This window comes from Ursus maritimus, unplaced genomic scaffold (assembly GCF_017311325.1).
Source record: "Ursus maritimus isolate PB19 unplaced genomic scaffold, ASM1731132v1 scaffold_27, whole genome shotgun sequence".
In the NCBI taxonomy this organism is placed as follows: Eukaryota; Metazoa; Chordata; class Mammalia; order Carnivora; family Ursidae; genus Ursus; species Ursus maritimus.
The window spans coordinates 219,564-242,159 of NW_024425230.1; the positions used below are offsets into that span (position 1 = coordinate 219,564).

General features: G+C 38.3%; 1 protein-coding gene across 4 annotated transcripts in view; it reads right to left on the minus strand.

The window, feature by feature from the left end:
* The window catches only part of NIPA1 (NIPA magnesium transporter 1), an 87,676-nt gene that overhangs the window by 2,358 nt on the left and 62,722 nt on the right, over positions 1 to 22,596 (minus strand). For 2 of the 4 annotated variants that reach the window (XM_040642651.1, XM_040642650.1), the window contains exons 4-5: positions 9,154 to 9,314; positions 6,469 to 6,727 (exon numbers count right to left, since the gene is read on the minus strand). In XM_040642651.1, the coding sequence (XP_040498585.1) occupies positions 6,469 to 6,727; positions 9,154 to 9,314 (420 nt within the window). Of the gene's footprint in view, positions 1 to 989; positions 6,728 to 7,764; positions 9,315 to 22,596 lie in introns of those variants that run through there. The other 2 variants (XM_040642649.1, XM_040642648.1) reach the window with 2 other exon arrangements.

Genomic DNA, 22,596 nt, shown 5'->3' on the forward strand with positions numbered 1-22,596 from the left:
CTGGCTCAGCTGGTGGTTCATGCAATGCTTGTTCTTGGGGTTGTTAAGTTGGAGCCCCACGTTGGCTGTAGAGATTACTTAAAAATAAAATCTGTTTTTAAATGTAATTAAATCCTTTTGGACAGAGCCTCAAAAATACATACTTTTGGGGCGCCTGGGTGGCACAGTGGTTAAGCGTCTGCCTTCGGCTCAGGGCGTGATCCCGGTGTTCTGGGATTGAGCCCCACATCAGGCTCCTCTGCTGTGAGCCTGCTTCTTCCTCTCCCACTCCCCCTGCTTGTATTCCCTCTCTCGCTGGCTGTCTCTATCTCCGTCAAATAAATAAAATTAAAAAAAAAATACATACTTTTGCTCAAATAACATTTTTTTTCATCTTTTTTTTATTTTGAGAGAGATCGGGGGAGGGGCAAAAGGAGCAGAAGAGAGAATTAAGCAGGCTCCACACCCAGCGTGGAGCTGACATGAGACTCAATCTCACAACCCTGAGATCATGACCTGAGCCGAAATCAAGAGTTGGACACTTAACAGACTGAGCCACCCAGGCATCCAATATTTTTTCATTTAATAAAATGACTTACAGGACACTAATAAAGATTAATGACAAGATTTCTGATGACCCTTGTAGTTTTAAAATGTGTTATGATTCTTTGATTCTCCAAGTGCTTAAAATATAATAAAATGTTATGTTATAGACCCCCCAAACATGTAGAAGGTATTAACATGTTAAAATATAGCTGGTTTTCTTTAATACCATCATTTCATTGTATCAGAAGGTAATCACTGGGTGGTAAATTCCTTCACATACCATGGATTGCTCCCTAAGATATGCACAGGTAGACATTTTCTATATCATGATGGCGACATGGGCTATTTGTTTCTACAAAGAAAATGGGAAACATTTTATTGAGGAATTAATTAGGATGATATGGAACCTGAGACTATATGAACATTTCAAGTAGTGGGTAAAAAAAAAAGCAACGAGTGTTCAGCTAGAAATAAGTTATTTTATTTTAAAACACATACAGATTAATAAATATTATTGGAAAACTTAATAAATAGCCTTTTATATTTACATAAGGCAATTACAACATGCTATGACTACTTCTATAAAGCAAAATATAAGCAAATCTTAGCCATTGACAAATGTGTGTATGTATGCTAATTGGAAGCTCCCCTGATACACTTACAGGAAAAAACTTATGCAATCAATCAACACGTTACATTGTTTTATCTAGTCATCATCTCCTTCACGATTATATTCCATTTTACAAGAAAGAAATATTTATCATTTAAAAAGGCAAAAACACTCAGGAATGCTACTGAAAAACAGTACCCTTAAATTATTCCAAAGTGCAAAAACACTGACATGGGGGTGGGTGTCAAATTACTAGAATAGTCTTAACTTTTAAAATAAAAGAAATAGTCTGAACTTTTCAACGTGACCTTTTGGCACTAGTGGTTTGGGAGCTCCTGACATTTACCTGGTGTCAGGTAGTTCACGGTCAGGGTTGAGCTGCTTGGAAGCAGGAAGTTCAGCATCATTCATTACAAATCTAATACAACAGAATCAATCTGGTTCACAGGTCATTGAATCTTCTGCAGAACTTAAACCTATGCAGAATGTCAGAAAATCTTATCACACCACCAGAATGTGATCTTTCAGTGCAGCTTTTTAAAGTCCCTGTTTAATTTCCATATTTTATAATAGAATATATAAAATCCTTCCTTTTAAAACAAAAAAAAAAGGAAAATTAAAGCTTTGTGGAATCGTGCAAACTTTACACACAGCACTTCCTTTGCTTACTCAGTGCCTGAAGCTGCATGTCAGTAGCACAGTGCTGAGCAGACAGGATGCCCAGTGCAAGCTGATCCACTGCATCACTCCAGGGCAATCCTGCACAGAACACTCTTGTCTGAGGTTATCAGCACACGCTAAAAGTGTGAGCGCTCTAAAACAGGTGATTTGGAGAACCATCTCACCCCTTTAGAGGTAGAGAAACTGAGGCACAGAAAGGTTAAGTGACTCACCTATAGTTGCACAATTCAAGGAAAAATAGAGAAAAGAACAAATAAATCCTTCTCCCTGGCTCATGCTCTGGGCCCTAGACTATGCTTTTTATCACATTGGGTACATTTGAAATAGATTTATTTACATGATCATTGATCTACTGAGTATCAACTTTTTACTAGACAACATTTTTTGATGTAACATAAAGTTACATTTTCTTAAAATATAATTCTCTTGTTGCATTTAATAGCATGTGAGAAATGTGTATGAAAATAAACAAGTAGTGATACTGGGCCAAATTCTCGTTCTCATTCCTATAATTCTTAATCTTTTCAAGTATATGATGGAGGTATAAGAATCTGGCCAGATGTGAAAAATCACCTAAAAGCTAAAGGACAGACCCTTAAAATTCATCACCAGTACAACTGTGAGGTGGAAGTGAGGAATACAGAAAATTGAGGTATTTTATATGATAAACTGTTTTATGGTGTGACTGGTGCGCAACTTGATCCTTTCTCTTTCCAACTCAAGTTAACAGACCTCTAGCTATGACTATGAGTAAAACATACATGGACATGTCCTTGGGAAGAAGGTCGATGCGAAGTTGTTAATGTTACATTTTTGGTCCCTGAGAAGGCGGAACACCAAGATTCCATCTAATCCTGTTTGATGGGTGAACTACTTCCTTGGTGTCAAACATAGTGAGAAGGATAACTCCTTCAGACCACTGGAACCAATCACACAGTTGTGAACAGATCTAAACTAAAGCATTTTTCTCTTTCTGGTTTCCTACTCAGTACAAGAGGCCTAAATCAGGATCAAGTAGGCATCAGAAAAGAGTAATGGGCATGGCTCTGTAGACAATCGGAGCACTTTCTCCGCTCTTCTAGATTAGTTGAGCAGCTTGGAAAAGAGAGGTATCATCTCCCAACAAGAACTAGGCAGCTCATCAACACCTCGGTCTCCATGGACCAAAGTGCTTGTCCACACCTGGGAGACAATGCATCTCAGTGCTTTACAAATGTCTAGGAACTAGCTTCTAGAAGTGAGCACAAAGAGAGCTCCAAAGAGAGGAGCTGTCAAGGAAGAAGGAAGATGAGGGGTGACTGCACACATTAATAATGTTCTCTTCTATCAGACATGAAACCCAAAGAAAAAGAAAAAAACCAACCTACTATAGCTGGAATGAACTCCTAGAAATAAAACTGAGTATAACAAATTGGCTTGAAAAGCAGGAATTGAAAGAATATTTCTTATTGCTGAACCAAGAGAAGCAAAGTATATTTAACTAACATTCTAATATGAAAATACCATAGTGACATTTGACTGAAGAATGAGCTGTGGGCAGTTCTTGCTCCATGTGTGGCAAGGAACAGACTCCCCTTCCTCTCCAGAACCTTCTCTACAGACATGGGATGGTCCTCTAGAGCAGCAAAATACCCAGGGTGGTCTCAGTGCTAGGCCCCAATGAGCAAAACCAGAAAGTAATCTTTTTAAATGTAAAGATTCAGATGAGAAAACAAAAAAGCATTGACCAAGTAGTAGAGGAGAGAAATGGCTTATTTAAGTATCCATCTGGAGTAAATTTGCAAATTGTGATGAGAAACATAAGATTTTAGAAGAGACTTGAAAACAAATAGAAAGGAGAAACCCAAGGAATAGTGTAATAATGAAAATATTTTATATGTATCTACTTTTGGAGAGACCAATGAGACCCATTCCCATTCTAGGCCCTCCCCTAAAACTCTCACTTTGAGGTTTTTTCTTTGCAATTCCAAACAAATTATGAAAACGTGAATTTGTAAATATATATATATATATATATATATATTTGTAAATATATATTTTATATATATATATAATACTATTAAATCAAGTTATATGCTCTATGTCAAACTTGAAAATTAGGTTACTAGACTGCTGGTCATGTCAATTATCTTGAGGCTAGAGTCACACACTTGAAATACAATCGTAAGAACTTTGTTTACTGGAAGGAAAGCTGTGCATCCTACCAAAATAATCTCCTAAACCTGAGAGAGTCTGTTTCAGAACAAGTCACCCTGAAGAGGAGACCAGCTATTACTACTTTCAGATTTTGTTTTACTCTAAAAAATCACAGGGGTAATCATCCAGAAAATATCATCTCTGAATATCCATGGTATAATTGTGAATTAAAATATAATGAGGAGCACTAATAAATTAATTTAAACTAAGCTTCACCTGTAAGTTATAACAAAATAAACAAGACAATTTCCATATGGCACACGAACTTTCTCAGTATACTTGGGTTACCACATGTATTCTTTAAATCTCTCAAACTCCTTATCTAGAAACTATTTTTATGCCTAAAAGTATACTGATACAACTATATGACATTTCTGAAAGTTCAGTTTAATAAATTAAGGCTTGCATTCCTAAAAATACCAGCTAATAAAAAACAAACCTTCAAGAGCTGATAAAAAAGAGTGAGGGACTTTTTGAATATTTATTAACTATCAGTGAATATAAGCTTTTAAAAATTTTTAAACAATTTTGTTGCTGCTCTTAGTTCACTAATCCCTGACAACCCACCATCATCAGATGTACTTTTAATTCATACAGGTATTCTTCACTCTAGGTTAAACTATCCTCATTTTATTTAGCTTCTTTGTTCAACACTCTAGGGAACAATTTCTTTGGTCTTTAGAAATGTTCTTTTTGCCTGAAAAAAATATTTTTCCCTTAGTGAGTAACTTCAATTGGGTACCATTAAATTTGATATTCTAGTTCACCAAATCTACCTTACCCAATCCCATCTTCCAACTTGACACAGTTCCCTATTTGGATAGAACACTGCACATGAAGTACATGATATCTCAATGAAATAATTTGCATCACTTTGTGCTTTGCTCCCATTTAATATACATAGGTTACTATAAACAGACGAATGATCTCTTTGACCCAAATACTGGCATAATTAGTGGCTATTTAGTATTTCAGAAGCTTAATGAGAAGTTGGGTGAGAAACTGTAGGGTGCTTTGCCATCTCAAACAATAGGGAGATGCATAAGTTACTTGTTTTCATTTTTGCTAGAAATCTTTTGAACTATATGTGTTCCAATTTACAGAAACTAGCCTGAGCTTGACTGTGTCCTTTAACCTGTTCCTGTATTACAAGGAACTTGATATATGTGCTATTAAACAGTTACTCTCTCATCTAACAGTGTTACTATCAAGTTAAATTATTTCTTCTGAATGGCCACAATGCTCACCGAAAAAGAACATGGATGTATTTGATAGTGGGTCCCAGGTACATAGACTGAATGCAAATAAAATACCTTATGCTGCTTAAGTCAATTGTCTTTAATTGGATAATAACTACATGCTAAAAGGGTCAGTTTGCTCTTATGTGTCTTTCGCCTTGACTTTCTTCCAACAAACGAATATACTGCTCTAAATGCTTTACACATTTATATTTTGAGTAGTGAAATATTAAAGTATAATCAAAGAGTTATTCTAATCTAAGAGAACATACACATAGTAATCGTCAAATTAAGTGAAGAGTTCAAGTGATAAAGGCACTGAAATTGATTTGAGCTATTGAAAGTCATCCTATAAATGGAACTCTGCATCATGTCCACCTATTCTCTCTCTATTTTCAATTTAAATGTCTTGGAGTAGGGGGTGGGAGAGTAAGCTCATTAGAGGATTAAAAACAATTACATGTATATACTTCTTATTTGGATGAGGTACCTGAATGTTATACATGCTTAATGCAAAGTAACAAAACTACGGACACATTTACTGTATAGTCAGACTTCAAGACAACAATTTCTCCCATTTCCAAAGTAATCTTCTAAATAAGAATATCTGCTCTCCTGCAAAGACTAATCAGAAAGAGCCAATCTGTATTCTCTATTAAATAATGTTAAAATATTTTAAAAGGAAAGAGTATTCATGAAAGCTTCCAGGTTAATGGCAATGAATATGAGATTCCTCTCCTCAAAGAGAGATGATGCCCAGGCAACCATTTAGCAACTTCAGACTGCAAAGGGCTGGGCCCCCACCCTGGTATTGAGTGATGCTCCCCATTGTCCACCAAACCACCCATTAATATGCAAGCAACTTTAAATACCATTGATTAGGGTCTCTTCTACTTCACATCAAATTAGGCCCAAAAACCACATCCATTTCCTATTCCTTGAGCCACCCAACCCCCTGTTGCAACCTAGTCTGTTTTCATATTAGATTTGTTCATTTCCCCAAGGTTGAAATTGAACTCTTTGAACACCTGTATAAGGACAATCCCAACGGAGACGGTGGTGAAACCACAGGCCATACCCAAGAAGTCCACCAGGCCCACATTGCTCCATTCCCGAAAGAGGATGGCCGAGGCTAGCAGGACAAGGGTGGTGAACACGACGTAGTAGATGGCCCCAAACACAGACGAGTCGAAGCACTCAAGCGCCTTGTTGATGTACCTGAATTGGACGATGATGCTGCAGCCGAGCACAGCCAGGAGCACCAGGCACAGACAGAGGGCCCGCTGACTGGATGGGTTGTTGTGGAAGATGTCTTGGGCCGCCAGCCCGATGCCCTTGGTGGAAGGCACGGTGAAACTCCCTAGCAAGGAGCAGATACTGATGTAGACCATGATGTTGGTGGGCCCGTGGGCCGGTGCGATCCAAAAGATGAGCAGCAGCAGCATAAGGAGCACGATGCACAGGTAGCCCACGAACACTGGAAAACAGAGGGTTTTCTTACTTTACAGTCAATTCGACAAAACCTAGGCAGACAGTGCTCCTGTGTGTGTGGCCAGAGTGGGAGGTTTCTTAAGGAACATGTGAGAAAGCTGTAGGGGTATTTGTGGCTGTTGCAGTGATCAAGGGCTGCATACAGTAGGCAAAGGCCATGGGCCCTAGGATGTGGAGATCGTTTCACACAATCAAAAATCATCCCATTCTCCTCACAACTTCTGAATGTCCCCCTGGACTTGTAAGTGAAAAATATACCTATAATTACCACAGCCTAGAACCCAGTTTATGTATAAAACAAAGTAATTTTTGCATATAGTTAATATGCACTGTATTTTTCAGGACTTCATCAAGAATTCTTCTCCATTTCAGAGGATCCCACTGCTGATGGCAATATCCCCTGTTTTAGTTAATAGCATGACACCCCACATGAGTCTGTATTTGCAGCTGCCAGGGTCTCAGCAACTCCACATGGCGTGGGGGCTGCTGGCTTTAGTATGTCTTCTACAGTCATACCTGAGCATTCTATTTTATCATGAAGTACCAACCTACTATTCCTCCTTCGTACTACAGTTAGGGCATCATATTGAAAATTTGCTTTGAAATTACATGTACAAGGAGGTTGTAATTTCCAATTCAATCTGAGATTGTAAAGGAAGTGCTAGGAGCTGTGCATGACGGGGCTAGGAATGGCATAGCCATGCACCAGGCAGGCTGTGGGAGTCCTCTCTTCCCCAAAGGTAAGAAAAAGGAACTATGAAGCCCTGTTCTGGGGGACAATTCATGAAGATGACCTTAAAATTTCTTCTGAGGTAATTATTTGACAAAAAATTCATTCTGGTTTTTTACCTTTAGAAAAAAATTTGTAAAAACTAGAAATCTCTTTAACTTAATACATTAAGTGGATAGAATAATATCAATTTATATTTCAGGTTAAAACAAAGTTTTTCATGTTAAAAACAAAAATCTTGCTAGTATTTTATCTTCATGCCAAATTACTATGGTAGTATTCAAATTAGACTTTTTTTTTTTTTTTTGGTAAAAGTTTTAGGACCTGAATATACTGGTAACATCCAGATTTATCAAAAAGTAAGAGGCCTTGGGGCACCTGGGTGGCTTAGTTGGTTAAGTGTCTGACTCTGGATTTTGGCTCAGGTCATGATCTCAGGGTTGTGAGATCGAACCCCAAGTCGGGATCCATGCTCTGCAGGGAGTCTGCTTGAGATTCTCTCTCTCCTCCTTCCTCTGAACACCCAACTCAAAAAAAAAAAAAAAAAAAAAAGTAAGATACATTGTTCTGAAAATTACATAAAGTAAATCCTTCAGGACATTCATATCCAGTTTTCTGATTTTTTTTCCATGTGTTTGTAGTCTCACCTCTCAAAGTTTTGGAAATATTTTGGCTTTTCAGGATGAAGTAAATAGAATAATACTAAGTATTTAGGGATAAAAAATTACAGAAAAGTAGTCCTGGCTAATTTCATTATGAATCCCTTTTCAAATTTTACAGATATTTCCGGTACGATGTCAGTCATGGCCAACTGAGAGCTATAAAAGAATGGTTAGATTTTTTTGTGGCCCAGAGAATTTGGGACATTCGTGTGGATGCAGTTTTGTACTGGTATCTGTTTAAAATTATTGGTAAGCAACATTAAGATGGTCTACTGGGAGTAATTTAGAAGGATCTATCCTTTAGTCCGATATAATTCTGTAGACTGTTTTTTTTATAGCATTTGTCAAAAAATATATAGTATGTCAAAAATACGTAGAAAAAACATAGATTTCTATGGGAGATCCAAACATAAATCAAACTGGATCTCAGCTCTCAGCTTCACATCAGAGGGAAGTACAGAGGCTTGGATACACAGTGGTCCTGAGGAGAGCATGGCCCAGAGCAGACCCCAGCAGGACTAACACCAAGAAGCAGTAACAGAAGGAATGCAGGAAGGAGGTGGGGTAGAAGTACTGGGAGGTGGGAAAAGGTGAAAGGCTGTGGGAGGAGACCTGTGGGGGTGGTCATGGGAGGTAAGGGAATGGGAAGGCCACAGTAAGTGGGATTTGGGTGGGTGTGGAAGGCAGGCCAGAATGGATGAGACTGTTGTGGAGGGGGCCAGATGATGAAGGCACCCATGCACAAGGTTCCCAAGGTCCAGAAGAAAACAGAAGAAGTCCCGAACACCAGGGAGTGGGGATGCAAGGTCTGGAATGCAGGGACCACCAGGCCTCTTCCCACACCTGGGGCAGCAGGAGTGAGGGATGCTATAGCCTGCAGGGCACAGCGATGGCCACTCATAGGCAGAGTCGAACAGAGAGTATAGGAGAACAGACCATGGTTAAGCCAACTCCAGCCTATGGCTGGAAGGATCATACTGATAGGCAAGCTCTCTTGCAGCTTTGCTAGAAAAGAGTTACCTGGGTTAGTCAGCTTCTCTTCCAGCTCAGCCTGAGTGGTTACACTCTCAGATTTGGGGGAGTGGATAATCAGCACAACAGAACCTGCACAGCTTAGCAGACACCCCAACTTGCCCAAGATGTTGAGCTTTTCCTTCAGGAGATAAGAAGCTAAAATAGACCTTTGTTTAAAAAAAAAAAAAAGAGAAAACATTAAAATTTAAACCATATATTTGATCTGTTTCTACTAATTGTACTTATTTTGGAAAAGCTGTATTTTCTTGATACCCATATTTGCTTTTAATTTAATTTTTAAGAGTAGAAAAGATTAGGAATTTATTGAAATTGTTACTTAAACAAAAAGGATTTTCATACCAATCCATGCAGTCAGTACATAGTTAAGGACTCTTAACTCATACTGCTATATATTATTTCAATAGATATGAAATGCACCCGAATAGAAAAATAAGTTTATCATTCATAAAAATGAAGTTTTATGATTAAATAAAAATACTGCTTCCTTATTTTTAAAAGCAAACAATCAGGGTGCCTGGGTGACTCAGTCGGTTGAGCATCCAACTCTTGGTTTCGACTCAGGTCATGATCTCGCAGTTGTGAGATCAAGCCCCGCCTCAGGCTCCCCATTCAGTACAGGGTCTTGTTGAGATTCTCTCTCCCTCTGCTCCTCCCCTCTCTCTCTCTCTCTCTCAAATACAACCTTTTTAAAAATATATAAAAGCAAACAATCAAACTATGTTAAGTGGGAAAGCAGATATGAAAACTTAAAATAATTACAGGTCATTCATGATGAAAACACTTAAGTTAAAATCAATTGAGAAAATGTGCAAAAAAGGAAAAAACCAAAATGCTAATAGTAATTGTATTATGGTAGGAGTATGGGTCATTGATTATTTTTCTCTTCTATAACACCTCCAAACTTTTTTTTGAGAGAGAGGGGTGAAGGGAAGGGACAGAGGCAGAGGGAGAAGGAGGGAGAGGTGGGAGGGCTGGAGGGGGGCAGTAAGACAGAGAGAGAGAATCTTAAGCTGGCTCCACACCCAGCACAGAGTCCAACTCGGGGCTCGATCTCACAATACTGAGATCATGACCCGAGCCAAAATCAAGAGTTGGACACTTAACTGACTGAGACAACCCAGGTGCCCCAATACCCCAAACTTTTAAAATGTGGTCACATTACTTTCATAATGCAAAAGAAAAAGTATTACTTTTAAAACTTCTGTAATCTTAAGGTTCATAATACGTTTCTTATTTCCCTATGTAACATCAGTATACAATCTGAATTGGAAAACCTAGGCTTTCAGTAATCATGGGACCAGTAATTGTCACTTTGTTGTTCTCTATGCCAAAGGCACTCAGGGAACACAAATATCCAACAGGAGGACACACTAGATACAAGGGATTATTTCCTTTTTAATCCTCCTTTTACAGATAAAGCGACAGCCTCAGAAAGGATAAACACTGAACCCAAAGCCAAAAGGCTAAGAAGAGGTGAAATCATGGTGATGACACACCCATAAAGCCAAAGCTCCATCTTTTCCCTTATACCACTTTGTATCTTTATCTCTAGACAGCCTGGTCCTCAAGGAAACCTTGGCATTGTACTTGGAGAAATAAACAACATCACCAAAAGAACCAACAAAAGATATTAGAATACACAACTGGGTGTTAATTTGAGCGGTAACATATAGCTGCACACAGGTGGAAACCAGAAGACTGGGAGGCTCTCAGAGCAAGAGGTGAGCCTGGGATGATACGCAGGGTATGCCAAAGTGGAAAGTGGCTGCCACGGGTGAAAAAAGAGAGGCAAGAAAGTTGAAAAAGAAAACCAAAGCTGGAGGCATCACAATTCCAGACTTCAAGCTGTATTACAAAGCCATAATCATAAAAACAGTAGGTACTGGCACTAAAACAGACACAAAGATCAATGGAACAGAACAGAGAACACAGAAATGGACCCTCAATTCTATGGTCAACTACTCTTTGAGAAAACAAGAATATCCAATGGAAAAAAGAGTCTCTTCAACAAATGGTGTTGGGAAAATTGGACAGCCACATGCAGAAGAATGAAACTGGGCCACTGTCTTACAGCATACACAAAAATAAACTCAAAATGGATGAAAGACCTAAATGTGAGACAGGAATCCATTAAATTCTTAGAGGAGAACACAAGCAGCAACATCTTTGACCTCAGCCGCAGCAATATCTTGCTAGATACGTCTTCAAAGGCAAGGGAAACAAAAGCAAAAATTAACTACTGGGACTTCACCAAGATAAAAAAGCTTTCGTAGGGAAAAGGAAACAGTCAACAAAACTAAAAGGAAACCTATGAAATGGGAGAAGATATTTGCAAATGTCTAATCAGATAAAGGACTAATATCCAAAATCTGTAACTTATCAAACTCAACACCCAAAAACCCAGAAAATCCAGTGAAGAAATGGGCAGAAGACATGAACAGACATTTCTCCAAAGAAGACATACAAATGGCCAATAGATAACAGGAAAAACTGCTCTGCATCACTCAGCATCAGGGAAATACAGATCAAAACTCCAATGAGATACCATGTCACACCAGTCAGAATGGCACAAATTAACAATTCAGGAAACAACAGATGTTGGCAAGGATGTGGGGAAAGGGGAACCCTCTTACACTGTTGGTGGTGAATGCAAACTCTTGCAACCACACTGGAAAACAGTATGGAGGTTCCTCAAAAAGTTAAAAATAGAGCTAGCTTACAACCTAGCAATTATACTACCAGATATTTATCCAAAGGATACAAACATAGTGATTTGAAGGGGCACATGCACCCCAATGTTTATAGAAGCAATGTCCACAATTGCCAAAATATGGGAAGAGCTCAGATGTCCATCAATAGATGAACAGATAAAAAAGATGTGGCATACACAAACACACACACACACTGAAATTGTATTACTCAGTCGTCGAAAAGAATGAAATCTTGCCATTTGCAATGAGGTGGATGGAACTAGAGGATAGTATACTAAGCAGAACAAGTCAGAGAAAGACAGATATCAGATGATTTCACTCATATATGGAATTTAAGAAACAAAACAGATGAACATAGGGGAAGGGGAAAAATAAAATAAGACAAAATCAGAGAGGGACCATAAGAGACTCTTAACTATAGGAAACAAACTGAGGGCTGCTGGAGGGATGGGGTAACTGGGTGATGGTCATTAAGGAGGGCACTGGTCGTAATGAGCACTGAGTGTTATATGCAACTGATCAATCACTGAACTCTACCTCTGAAACTAATAGTATACTAAATGTTATTTAATTGATTTTAAATTTTTAAAAAAGACAAGAAATACTAAGTGTTGGTAAGGAGAAAGGGGAACCTCATGCACTTTTGGTGAATTGTAAATTGATGTGGCCACTATGGAAAATAGTATTGAGGTTCCTCAAAAAATCAGAAATAGAATTATCATATGATCCAATAATTCCACTACTGGGTATTCGCCCAAATAAAATGAAAACACTAATTCAAAAAGATATGTGTACTTAGTGTTTTCTGCAGTATTATTTTTAACAGTCAAGATACAGAAGGAACCTAAGTCCTTATGGATAGATGAATGGATAAAAAAGGAATGGTATGTGTGTACACACACACACACACACACACACACACACACACAGAGACAAAATAGACTATTACTCAGCCATAAGAACAAAATCTTGCCATTTGTGACAACGTGGATGGACCTAGAGAGTACTATGCCAAGTGAAAAAGACAAGAGAAAGACAAATACTATATGATGTCATTTATATGTGGAATCTAAATCACAAAATGAACAAACAACAAAGCACACAAAACCCTGAAGGCTCACAAATACATAGAACAATCTGGTGGTTGCCAGAGGGGCAGGGGTATGGGGAGATGGGTGAAATAGGTGAAGGGGATTAAGAGGTACAAACTTCCAGTTATAAAATAAACCATGGGGTTGAAAAGCAGAGCACAGGAAATACAGCAAGACTGTAACAACTGTATGGTAACAGATGGTAACTACCTTAATTGTGATGAGCACTGTGTAATTTATAGAAATGTTGAATCATTTATGTTCTATACTGGAAACTAATATAGCAGGTCAATTTTTTAAAAAGATTTTATTTATTTATTTGACAGAGAGAGAGGACAAGCAGGGGGAGCAGGAAGAGGGAGAGGAAGAAGCAGGTTCCACACTGAGCAAGGAGCCGGACGTGGGCTTGATCCCAGGGTTCTGGGAGCATGACCTGAGCCGAAGGCAGGTGCCCAGTGGAGTCACCCAGGTGCCCCAGGTCAATTTTAATTTAAAGAAATTCTCGGGATACCTGGGTGGCTCAGTCAGTTAAGCATCTGCCTTCGGCTCAGGTCATGATCCCAGGGTACTGGGATCAAGTCCCAAATCGGGCTGCTTGCTCAGCGGGGAGCCTGCTTCTCCCTCTGCCTGCAGCTCACCCTGCTTATGTTCTCTCTCTCTCTGACAAATCAATCATTCAATCTTAAAAAAAATTCTTGTAGCTTTCAGTGTACAGATCACTTCCTTGATTAAATTGATTCCTCAGCATTTTATTGATGTTACTATGAACAGAATTGTTTTGTTTTTCAGATATTTTGTTGTTCATGGAGAGAAACACAACTGATTTCTATATCCTGAAACTTAATTTTTTAAATCTGTTCTAACACTGGTGGAGTCTTTAGGATTTTCTCTATATAAGATCATGTCATGTGCAAACAAAGACAATTCTAATTCTTATTTTCTGATTCGGATGCCTTTTCTTTCTTTTTCTTGCCTAGGTCCACTGACTAGGACTTCTAGGACTGTTTAATAGGAGTGGTGAGAGTGGGCACACTTGTCTTTTCCTGATCTTAGAGGAAAGTTTTCAAACACTCACTGTTGATGTCCATTTTATCTTTTTAAAAAGCTGCTCCTAGTTTCATTAATCTTTTCTATTGTTTTTCTGGTCTGTATTTCTGATCTTTCTTATTTCCTACCTTTTGTCTATACTGGGCTCAGTTTGCTCTTTTTCTTCATTCCTTGAGGTGTAAAGTTAGGTTTAGATAATTTTTTCTTAAAACAGGCATTTATCGCTATAAACTTCCCTTTTAGAATTGCTTTTGCAGCATCCCATAGGTTTTAATATGTTGAATTTCCATTTTCATTTGTTCAAGATCATTTTATTTCCCTTTAGATTTCTTCTTTGACCCTTGGTCGTTTAGGTGTTGTTTCATCTTCACATATTTGTGAATTTTCCTGCCACTGATTTCGAATTCAATACTATTATGGTCAGATACTTGTTATGATCTCAACCTTCTTAAATTTGCTAAGACTTCTTCAGTGACCTATAATTTTATCTACCCTGGGGAATGTTCCATGTACACTCGAGAAGAAATGTGTACTCTACTGTTGCTGGATAGAATGTTCTGTGTACGTCTCTCAGGTCCATTTGGTCTAAAGTATGATTCAAGTCTCATGTTTCCGTTTTGATTTTCTGCCTGAATGATCTATCCATTACTGAAAGTTCAACACTGAAGTCCCCTACTATTACTGTATTGCTGTCTTTTCTCCCATCATATCTGTTAGTATCTGCTTAATATATTTAGGTGCTCTCATGCTGGGTGCATATATACTTATGATTGTTATATCTTGATGGATTTATCATGTCTTTGTCCTTTATTACCATATTTCACTTAAAGTCTATTTTGTCTAAGTACGGCTATAGCCCTGCTCCCTTTTGGTTTCTACTTGCTTGGAATAGCTTTTTCCATCCCTTTGCTCTATGTGTGTCCTTAAAGATGAATTGAGTTTATTGTAGACAGTATACCATAGGGTCCTGTTTTTTTAATCCATCCAGCTGGTCTATGTCTTTTGGTCAGAAAATTCACATCACTTGCATTTAGAGTAATTATTGATAGGTGAGGACTTACTAATGTCATCTAATTAATTGTTTTCTGGCTGTTTTGTAGTTCCCTTGTTCCTTTCTTCAACTTCTATGTTCCTTTGTGAACTGATGATCTGCTGTAGTAATATACTTGGATCCCCTTGTCTTTATCTTTTAAGAATCCAATCTGTAGGCTTTCCCTTTATGCTTACTGTGAGGCATACAGAAAACACTTTATACCTGTAACAATCTATTTTATAATGATAGCAATTTGACTTTAATCCCATACAAAAACTCTACCTTTTTACTACCTGACTTTTGTTTTTGCTGTCATGATTTACAACTTTTTATACTGTGCATCAACTAACAAATTATTGTAGCTATAGTTATTTTTAATACTTCAGTCCTTTAACCAGTATACTGGAGTTAATATTAACACGTCACCATATTACAGTAGTAGAATATTCTGAATCTGACTATCTGCTTACCTTCACCAGTGTGTTATATATTTTCATGTTACTAATTAGCACCCTTTCATTTCAGGTTGAAGAACTTTCAGCATTTCTTGTTAAAGCAGGTCTAGTGGTGATGAACTTTTAACTGTTGTTCATCAAGGAAAGTCTTTATCTCTTTTTGAAAATTTAATTCCAGTATAGTTAACATACAGTGTTATATTAGCTTCAGGTGTACAATATACTTGTTCAACAATTGCATACATCATCCAGTGCTCATCACAAGTACACTCCTTAATATCCACCACCTGTTTAATCCATTCCCCCACATTCCCTCTGGTACCCACGAGTTTGTTCTCTATGGAAAAACTGATCAGCTCGATGCAGAATAATGAAACTGGACAACTTTCTTATACCATACACAAAAATAAACTCAAAATGGATTAAAGACCTAAATGTGTAACCTGAAACCATAAAGATCCTAGAAGAAAGCACAGGCGGCAATGTTTCTGACATTGGCTGTAGCAACATTTTTCTAGATAGGTTTCCTGAGACAAGGGAAACATAAAGCAAAAATAAACTACTGGTGTCCAAATAAAAACTTAGGCACAGTCTTGATCTCTTTTTAATTTTGAAGGAACCTTTGCTGGGCAAAGTATTCTTGCCACACAGTTTCTTTCTTTCAACACTTTGAATATACCATCCTATTATCTCCTGGCCTACAAGGTCTTTTGTAAGAAATCTACTGATAATATAGGAGTTTCCTTGTGTGAGAGAATTTTTTTTCTTTTGCTGTTTTTATTTTTCCTTTTCTTTTCTCTCTTTTTTTAAAGATTTTATTTATTTGAGGGAGAAGTGAGAGAGAGAGCCCAAGTGGGAGAAGGAGAGGGAGAAGGAGATCCTCTGCTGAGCAGGGAGCCCAACATGGGGCTTGATCCCAGGACCCTGGGACCACGACCTGAGTGGAAAGCAGATGCTTAACCTACTGAGCCACCCAAGCACCCCACTCTTGTTGTTTTTAAAATACTCTTTTCGGGGCACCTGGGTAGCGCAGTCATTAAGCGTCTGCCTTCGGCTCAGGGCATGATCCCGGCATTCCGGGATCAAGTCCCACATCGGGCTCCTCCGCTGGGAGCCTGCTTCTTCCTCTTCCACTCCCTTGCTGTGTTCCCTTTCTCGCTGGCTGTCTCTCTGTCACATAAATAAATAAAATCTTTGTTTAAAAAAAATAAAAAAATAAAAAACTCTTTCAATCTTTGATATTAGACAGTTTTGTTAGTCTTGGTGAAGATAATTTTGGATTGAAATTTTGGGGTGACCTATGAATTTTATAAACATGGATGTATCTCTGCAGGTTTAGGAAGTTCTCAACCACTATTTATTTAAATAAGCTTTCTAACCTTTTTCTCCCTCTCTTTTTTCAATAATGGTACACTGTTTCCATGAAGGTGCCTCATCGGTCCCATAGTCTTCATTCTTTTTGCTTTTTGCTCCTCTGATTAGATGATTTCAATTGATCTGTCTTCTAGCTAACTAATTCTTTCTTCTGATTGGTCAAGGGTGCTGTTAAGTTCTTTATTGAATTCTTCAGTACATCAATTGTATTCTTCAGCTCCAAAAATTGTTTGGATCTTTTTTAGGTTGTCTATCTCTTTTTTGAACTTCTTTTTGTTCTTGTGTTGTTTTCCAGATGTCTTTAGATTGTTTATATGTGTTCTCTTAGCATTTTTAAGGGAAATATTTTTGAATTCTTGGTCAGGCAATTCCTGGATCTCCATTTCTTCAGGGCCAGTAACCAGAGGTTTACTGTATTTGTTTGGAGGAGTCATATTTCCCTGATTCTGCATGATCCCTGTAGCCTTGCGCAGGTGTCTGTGCATTTGAAAATGCTGTCACCTCTTCCAGACTTTAGGGACTGACATCAGCAAAGGAAGAATTTTACTTGTGGATGACAGCACACTGGAGCATGCTGTGACTTTGGGTTTAGTGTTGCAGGGTACCAAGAATGGAGTTGTGTGGCAGCACCACATCTGGTGGGGTGCAATGTCTCTTCAGCTCAGGCTGCTGGGGTCCTCCATATTGACAACTGTGTGTTTGTTGGCAAGAACTGTGAGAGATTTGAAGTGGCTGCTAGGGCACCTGGTGCCCTCAGCAGTGCCTTCAGGTCCAATGAATAGGGATCAGGGCAGGCAGTGGTGATGGCCAGAGCTGGTGTGCACAGAGCTGGCTGCAGGGGCCAGCTGCATGTGCCTATGTCATTGCAGGGTCCAGTTGCAGACACATACCTAGTGCTCAGGACTAAAATAGGCAGTAAAGGCCAGAGCCAACTACAAGCTCATTGGAAGCTGCAAGGGCCCTGGCTGTTGGTGTGGCTGCACATTCTTTCCTTGGGTGTGTGTACTACAGTGTAGGTCAGTCATAGGGGTCAGGCTGGAGGTATGCAGGTACAAAGGTGGTGGAGTTAGCTTCAGGCCAACATGGTGATGCACGGTAGTGACAGATGATAAGGCCTAATCAGGCCAACGGGCTGCTGCAGAGACTCTAACTGTCAGCATATTCTGTCATAGCTGCACAGTAGTACCCCGCCTGCACGGACACTGAAGTGGAGGTTGGTGACAGATTTCAGGCTTACTGTACAGAAGGGCAAAATGGACAGGCTAGCCCCAGACTCACACATAGCACCCTACAGTATGGAAGGGCACAGTTGGAAAGGCCAACCCTGAACACACACTCGGTCAGCTGTAGGAGTCTAGGCTGACGTCTTGTACTCACATAGCTACAGAGTTCTGGGATGGATGCTCATGTGGTTCCTGGGAGCTGGCAAGGGTGGGTGGGAATTGGAATGAGGAGGGATTCTGATGGCTACTATCATTGAATGTGAATACCTCTGGGGCATAGCTGATGAAATCTCCAGGTGTCCGTGGCAACTGTGCTGGCCGTTGGCTTCTTCAGTGGCAAAATCTGCTGGGTTTGTCTGCAGAGCTGGTGAGTGAGCCACAATCGCTCTCACTGTATGGCTGCTATTGGTATCCCTTTTCTTCCTTGTTCCTCCTAGCCACCTCTACCTGTCTCACCTTTTGCAGTGTGAGTGGAGTGAAACCAAAGCACAACCTTGGGGCAATGTCCTGAAAGGTTGGGAAAGCTGGCTGCTCACCCTTTCCCTCCCTTCCTGGCAAGGGAAACTCTTTCTGGTTGAGAAGTTCCCTCCTGGTGCTGTGCAATGTCAGCTTGAGGGAAGGAATGATGCAGGCAAAATGAAGTTGTCTTCTTTCTGTTCTATTATGGTTATTCTCGGGTTTTTTGTTCCACAGTGTATGCTAAAGTTTCTTAAGCAGACTCCAGACCTCTCCCATAGCTCTTCCAGAACTCTCCCAGAACTGTTTCTCGTCATGGATAACCGTCCAATCATTGATCTTTGTGAGGGAACAGAGAGTGGATTCCCACACATCACCATTTTGGTGACATCACATTTTTTTCCTGGCTTTTCACTTCCTTGATGGCATTCTTTAAAGCACAAAAGTTTTAAACTTACATAATGCCCAATTTATCTATTTTTCTTCTGTTGCTTGTGCTTTAGGGGTCAAATCTAGGGAAACATTGCCTAATCCAATGTTACAAAAATTTATACCTTTTCTTCAAGAGTTTTATAGTTTAAGCTTTTAAATTTAGGTACTTGATCCCTTTTGAGTTAATTTTTATATATAGTGTGAGGTAGGAATATAACTTCATTTATTTGCATTTGGATACCCAATTGGATCAGCACCACTTACTGAAAAGACTATTCTTTCCTTACTGAATTGTCTTTAACCATTGGTAAAAATCTGCTGACTATAAATGTTAGGTGTATTTCTGGAATCTCAATTTTATTTTATTGATATATACATCTAGCGTTAACTCAGTATTACACTGTTCTGATTACTGCAGTTTTATAAAATGTTTTGAAATCAAGAAGTGTGAGTCCTTCAACTGTGTGTTTATTTATCATGACTGGGCTATCCTGGGTGTCTTGCATTTCCATATGAATTTTAAGATCAGCTTGTCAATTTCAAATAAGTCAGTTAAGATTCTGATAGAGACTGCTCTGAATCTGTAGATGAGTTAGTATCATCTTAACAATATTAATTCTTGTTAATATGTGACTATGGATATGTGAATATGGACCATTTATTTAGGATTAATTTCTCTCAAAAATGTTTTTATGGTTTCAGAGTATGAGTTCAGTGCTTCTTTTTAAAAATGTGTTCTTAAGTTTGTTTTGGTACCATTTTCTGATTTTTTTTTTTAATTTCATTTTTGGCTTGCTCACTGCTACTGTATACAGATACAATTGATTTTTGTATATTGATCTTATAACGAGCATCCTTGCTGAACTTATTAGTTCTAATAGTTTCTTAGCAGTTCTATAGAATTTTCCACATACAAGATCATGTCAGTTCTGCTAATAAAGATAGTCTGACTTCTTTCTTCCCAATCAAGATGTCTTTTAATTCATTCTCATTCATTCAATTTGCTTGCCCAACTATATTGGCTGGAACCTTTGGTACAATGCTGAGTATAAGTGGCAAAAGTAGATGTCTTGTTCCTGATCTTAGGGGGAAATCATCCAGTCCTTAACCATTAAGTATGATGTTAGCTGCAGGGGATTTCACAGATACTCTGCCAGATTAGGAAGTTTTACTTCTAATATTTTTTTAAGTAGGCTCCATGCCCAGTGTGGAACCCAATGCAGGACTTGAACTCACGACCCTGAGATCAAGACCTGAGCTGAGATGAAGAGTTGGATGCTTAATTGACTGAGCCACCCAGGTGCCCCTCTATTTCTAGCATATTGTTCTCATCATGAAGGAGTGTTGAATTTTGTAAAATGATTTTTCTGTGTCTATTGAGATTCTGTGTCTATTGATGAGGTGTATGAACTAATGATGCTAAATCTACCTTGCATTCTTGAGATAAATCCCATTTGGTCATGGTGTATAATCCTTTCTGTATATTGCTGAATTCAATTGTCTAGTATTTTGTTGAGGATTGCTCCATCTATATTAATAAAAGAACTGGTTGTAGTTTTCCTTTCTGGTGATTTCTTTGGTTTTGTTACAAAGTAATATTACCTCGTAGAGTGAGTTGGGAAGAGTTCCCAACTCTCCTATTTTTTTGGAAGAGTTTGTGAAGAATTCTATTCTTCTTTAAAATTTGAAAGAATTCATCAGTGAAACCACCTCTACCTGAACTTCTCTTTGTTGGAAGTTTTTGTTTGTTTGTTTTTAACCAATTCGATCTCTTTACTTGCTGTAAGTCTATTTGGATTTTCTATTCTTAAAACGTTTTCAGTAGTTTGAGTCTTTCTAGGAATATGTCAATTTCATTTACATTATCTAATTTGTTGGCATACTGTTGTTCGTCTTATTTGCTTATAATTGTAATTTCTGTAGAGTTCGTGGCAATATCCCCGTTTTGTTCTTGATTTTAGGAATTTTAATCTTCTCTGTTAACCTGAAGGGTATCAATTTTGTTGATCTTTTCGAAGGACACTCTGGGTTTTTCTGCTTTTTGCTATTTATTTCTAGTCTCTATTTCATTTATTTACTCTAATCTTTATTACTTCCTTCTTTCTACTTCCTTTGGGTTTAGTTGGCCCTCTTAGACTGTTGATTTGAGATCTTTCCTTTTTTTTTTTTTTTTTAACGCAGGCATTTACAGATATAAATTTCCCTCTGGGTATTGCTTTAGCTGAGTCATGTAACCTTTGGTGTGTTGTCTCCCCATTTTTATTCATCTCAAAATATTTTCTTTTTTTTTTTTTAAAAGATTTTATTTATTTATTCGACAGGATAGAGACAGCCAGCGAGAGAGGGTACACAAGCAGGGGGAGTGGGAGAGGAAGAAGCAGGCTCATAGTGGAGGAGCCTGACGTGGGGCTCGATCCCACAACGCCGGGATCACGCCCTGAGCCGAAGGCAGACGCTTAACCGCTGTGCCACCCAGGTGCCCCTCAAAGTATTTTCTAATTTCCCTTGTAAGTTCTTTTTTGACCCATTGGTCATTTAGTAGTAAGTTGTTTAATTTCACAAATTTCACTAGTTTTGCTTTCTGGTTTCATTCTATTATAGTCAGAGAAAGTACTTTGCATGGTTTCAATTCTTTCACATTTATTGATCATTTTTTTTAATGGCTTAGCATATGGTCTATGCAGGAAAATGTTCCATATACACTTGGGAAGAATGTGAATTCTACTGCTGTTTGGTGGTGTTCCACAGATGTCTATTTTGTCTAGTTAGCTTATAGTGTCATTCAAGTCTTCTATTTCCTTCTTGATCTTTTGCCAAATTTTTCTATCCATTATTGAAAGTAGGGTATTGAAAGTTGTAACTATTACTGTTGAATTGTCTGTTACTCTTTATTCTTTCAGGAATGTTTCTTATATTTTGAAGCTCTATTTTTGGTGCATATTTGTTTATAATTGTTATGTCTTCCTGATGGATTGACCCTTTTGTCATTACAAGATGTCTCTATCAGTAATAATATTTTTTGTCTTACAATCTATTTTGTCTGATATATAACCTCTCCAACTTTCTTATGGGATTGTTTGCATATTTTCTTTCAATTCATTTATATCTTTGAATTTAAAGTGTCTTGTGTAGACAGCATATAGTGGATCTTTATCCTGCCTGACGATCTCTGCCTTTTTTAAAAAATATATTTTTATTTATTTATTTCAGAGAGAGAAAGTGAGAAAGAGAGAGCAGGGGGAGGAGCAGAGGGAGAGAGAGAATCCCAGGCAGACTCCACAGAGTGTAGAGTCTGATGCCGGGCTCAATCTCACCCCCGAGATGATAACCTGAGCCATAATCAAGATTTGGACTAAGACACCCAGGTGCCCCTAATCGCTGCCTTTTTTACTGGATTGTTTTATCCACTGACATTAAATGTTTTTATTGATATTATTAGCTGTGTGTTTGCCATTTTACTTTATATTTTTTACATTTTGTTCCCTATTCTTCACTTACTGCTTTCTCTTACATTAAGTGAATCTTTCTAGTGTAACATTTTAGTTCCTTGTTGATTTTTTCCACATACTTTTTTGTTATTTTTTAGTGGTTCCTCTAGGGCTTATC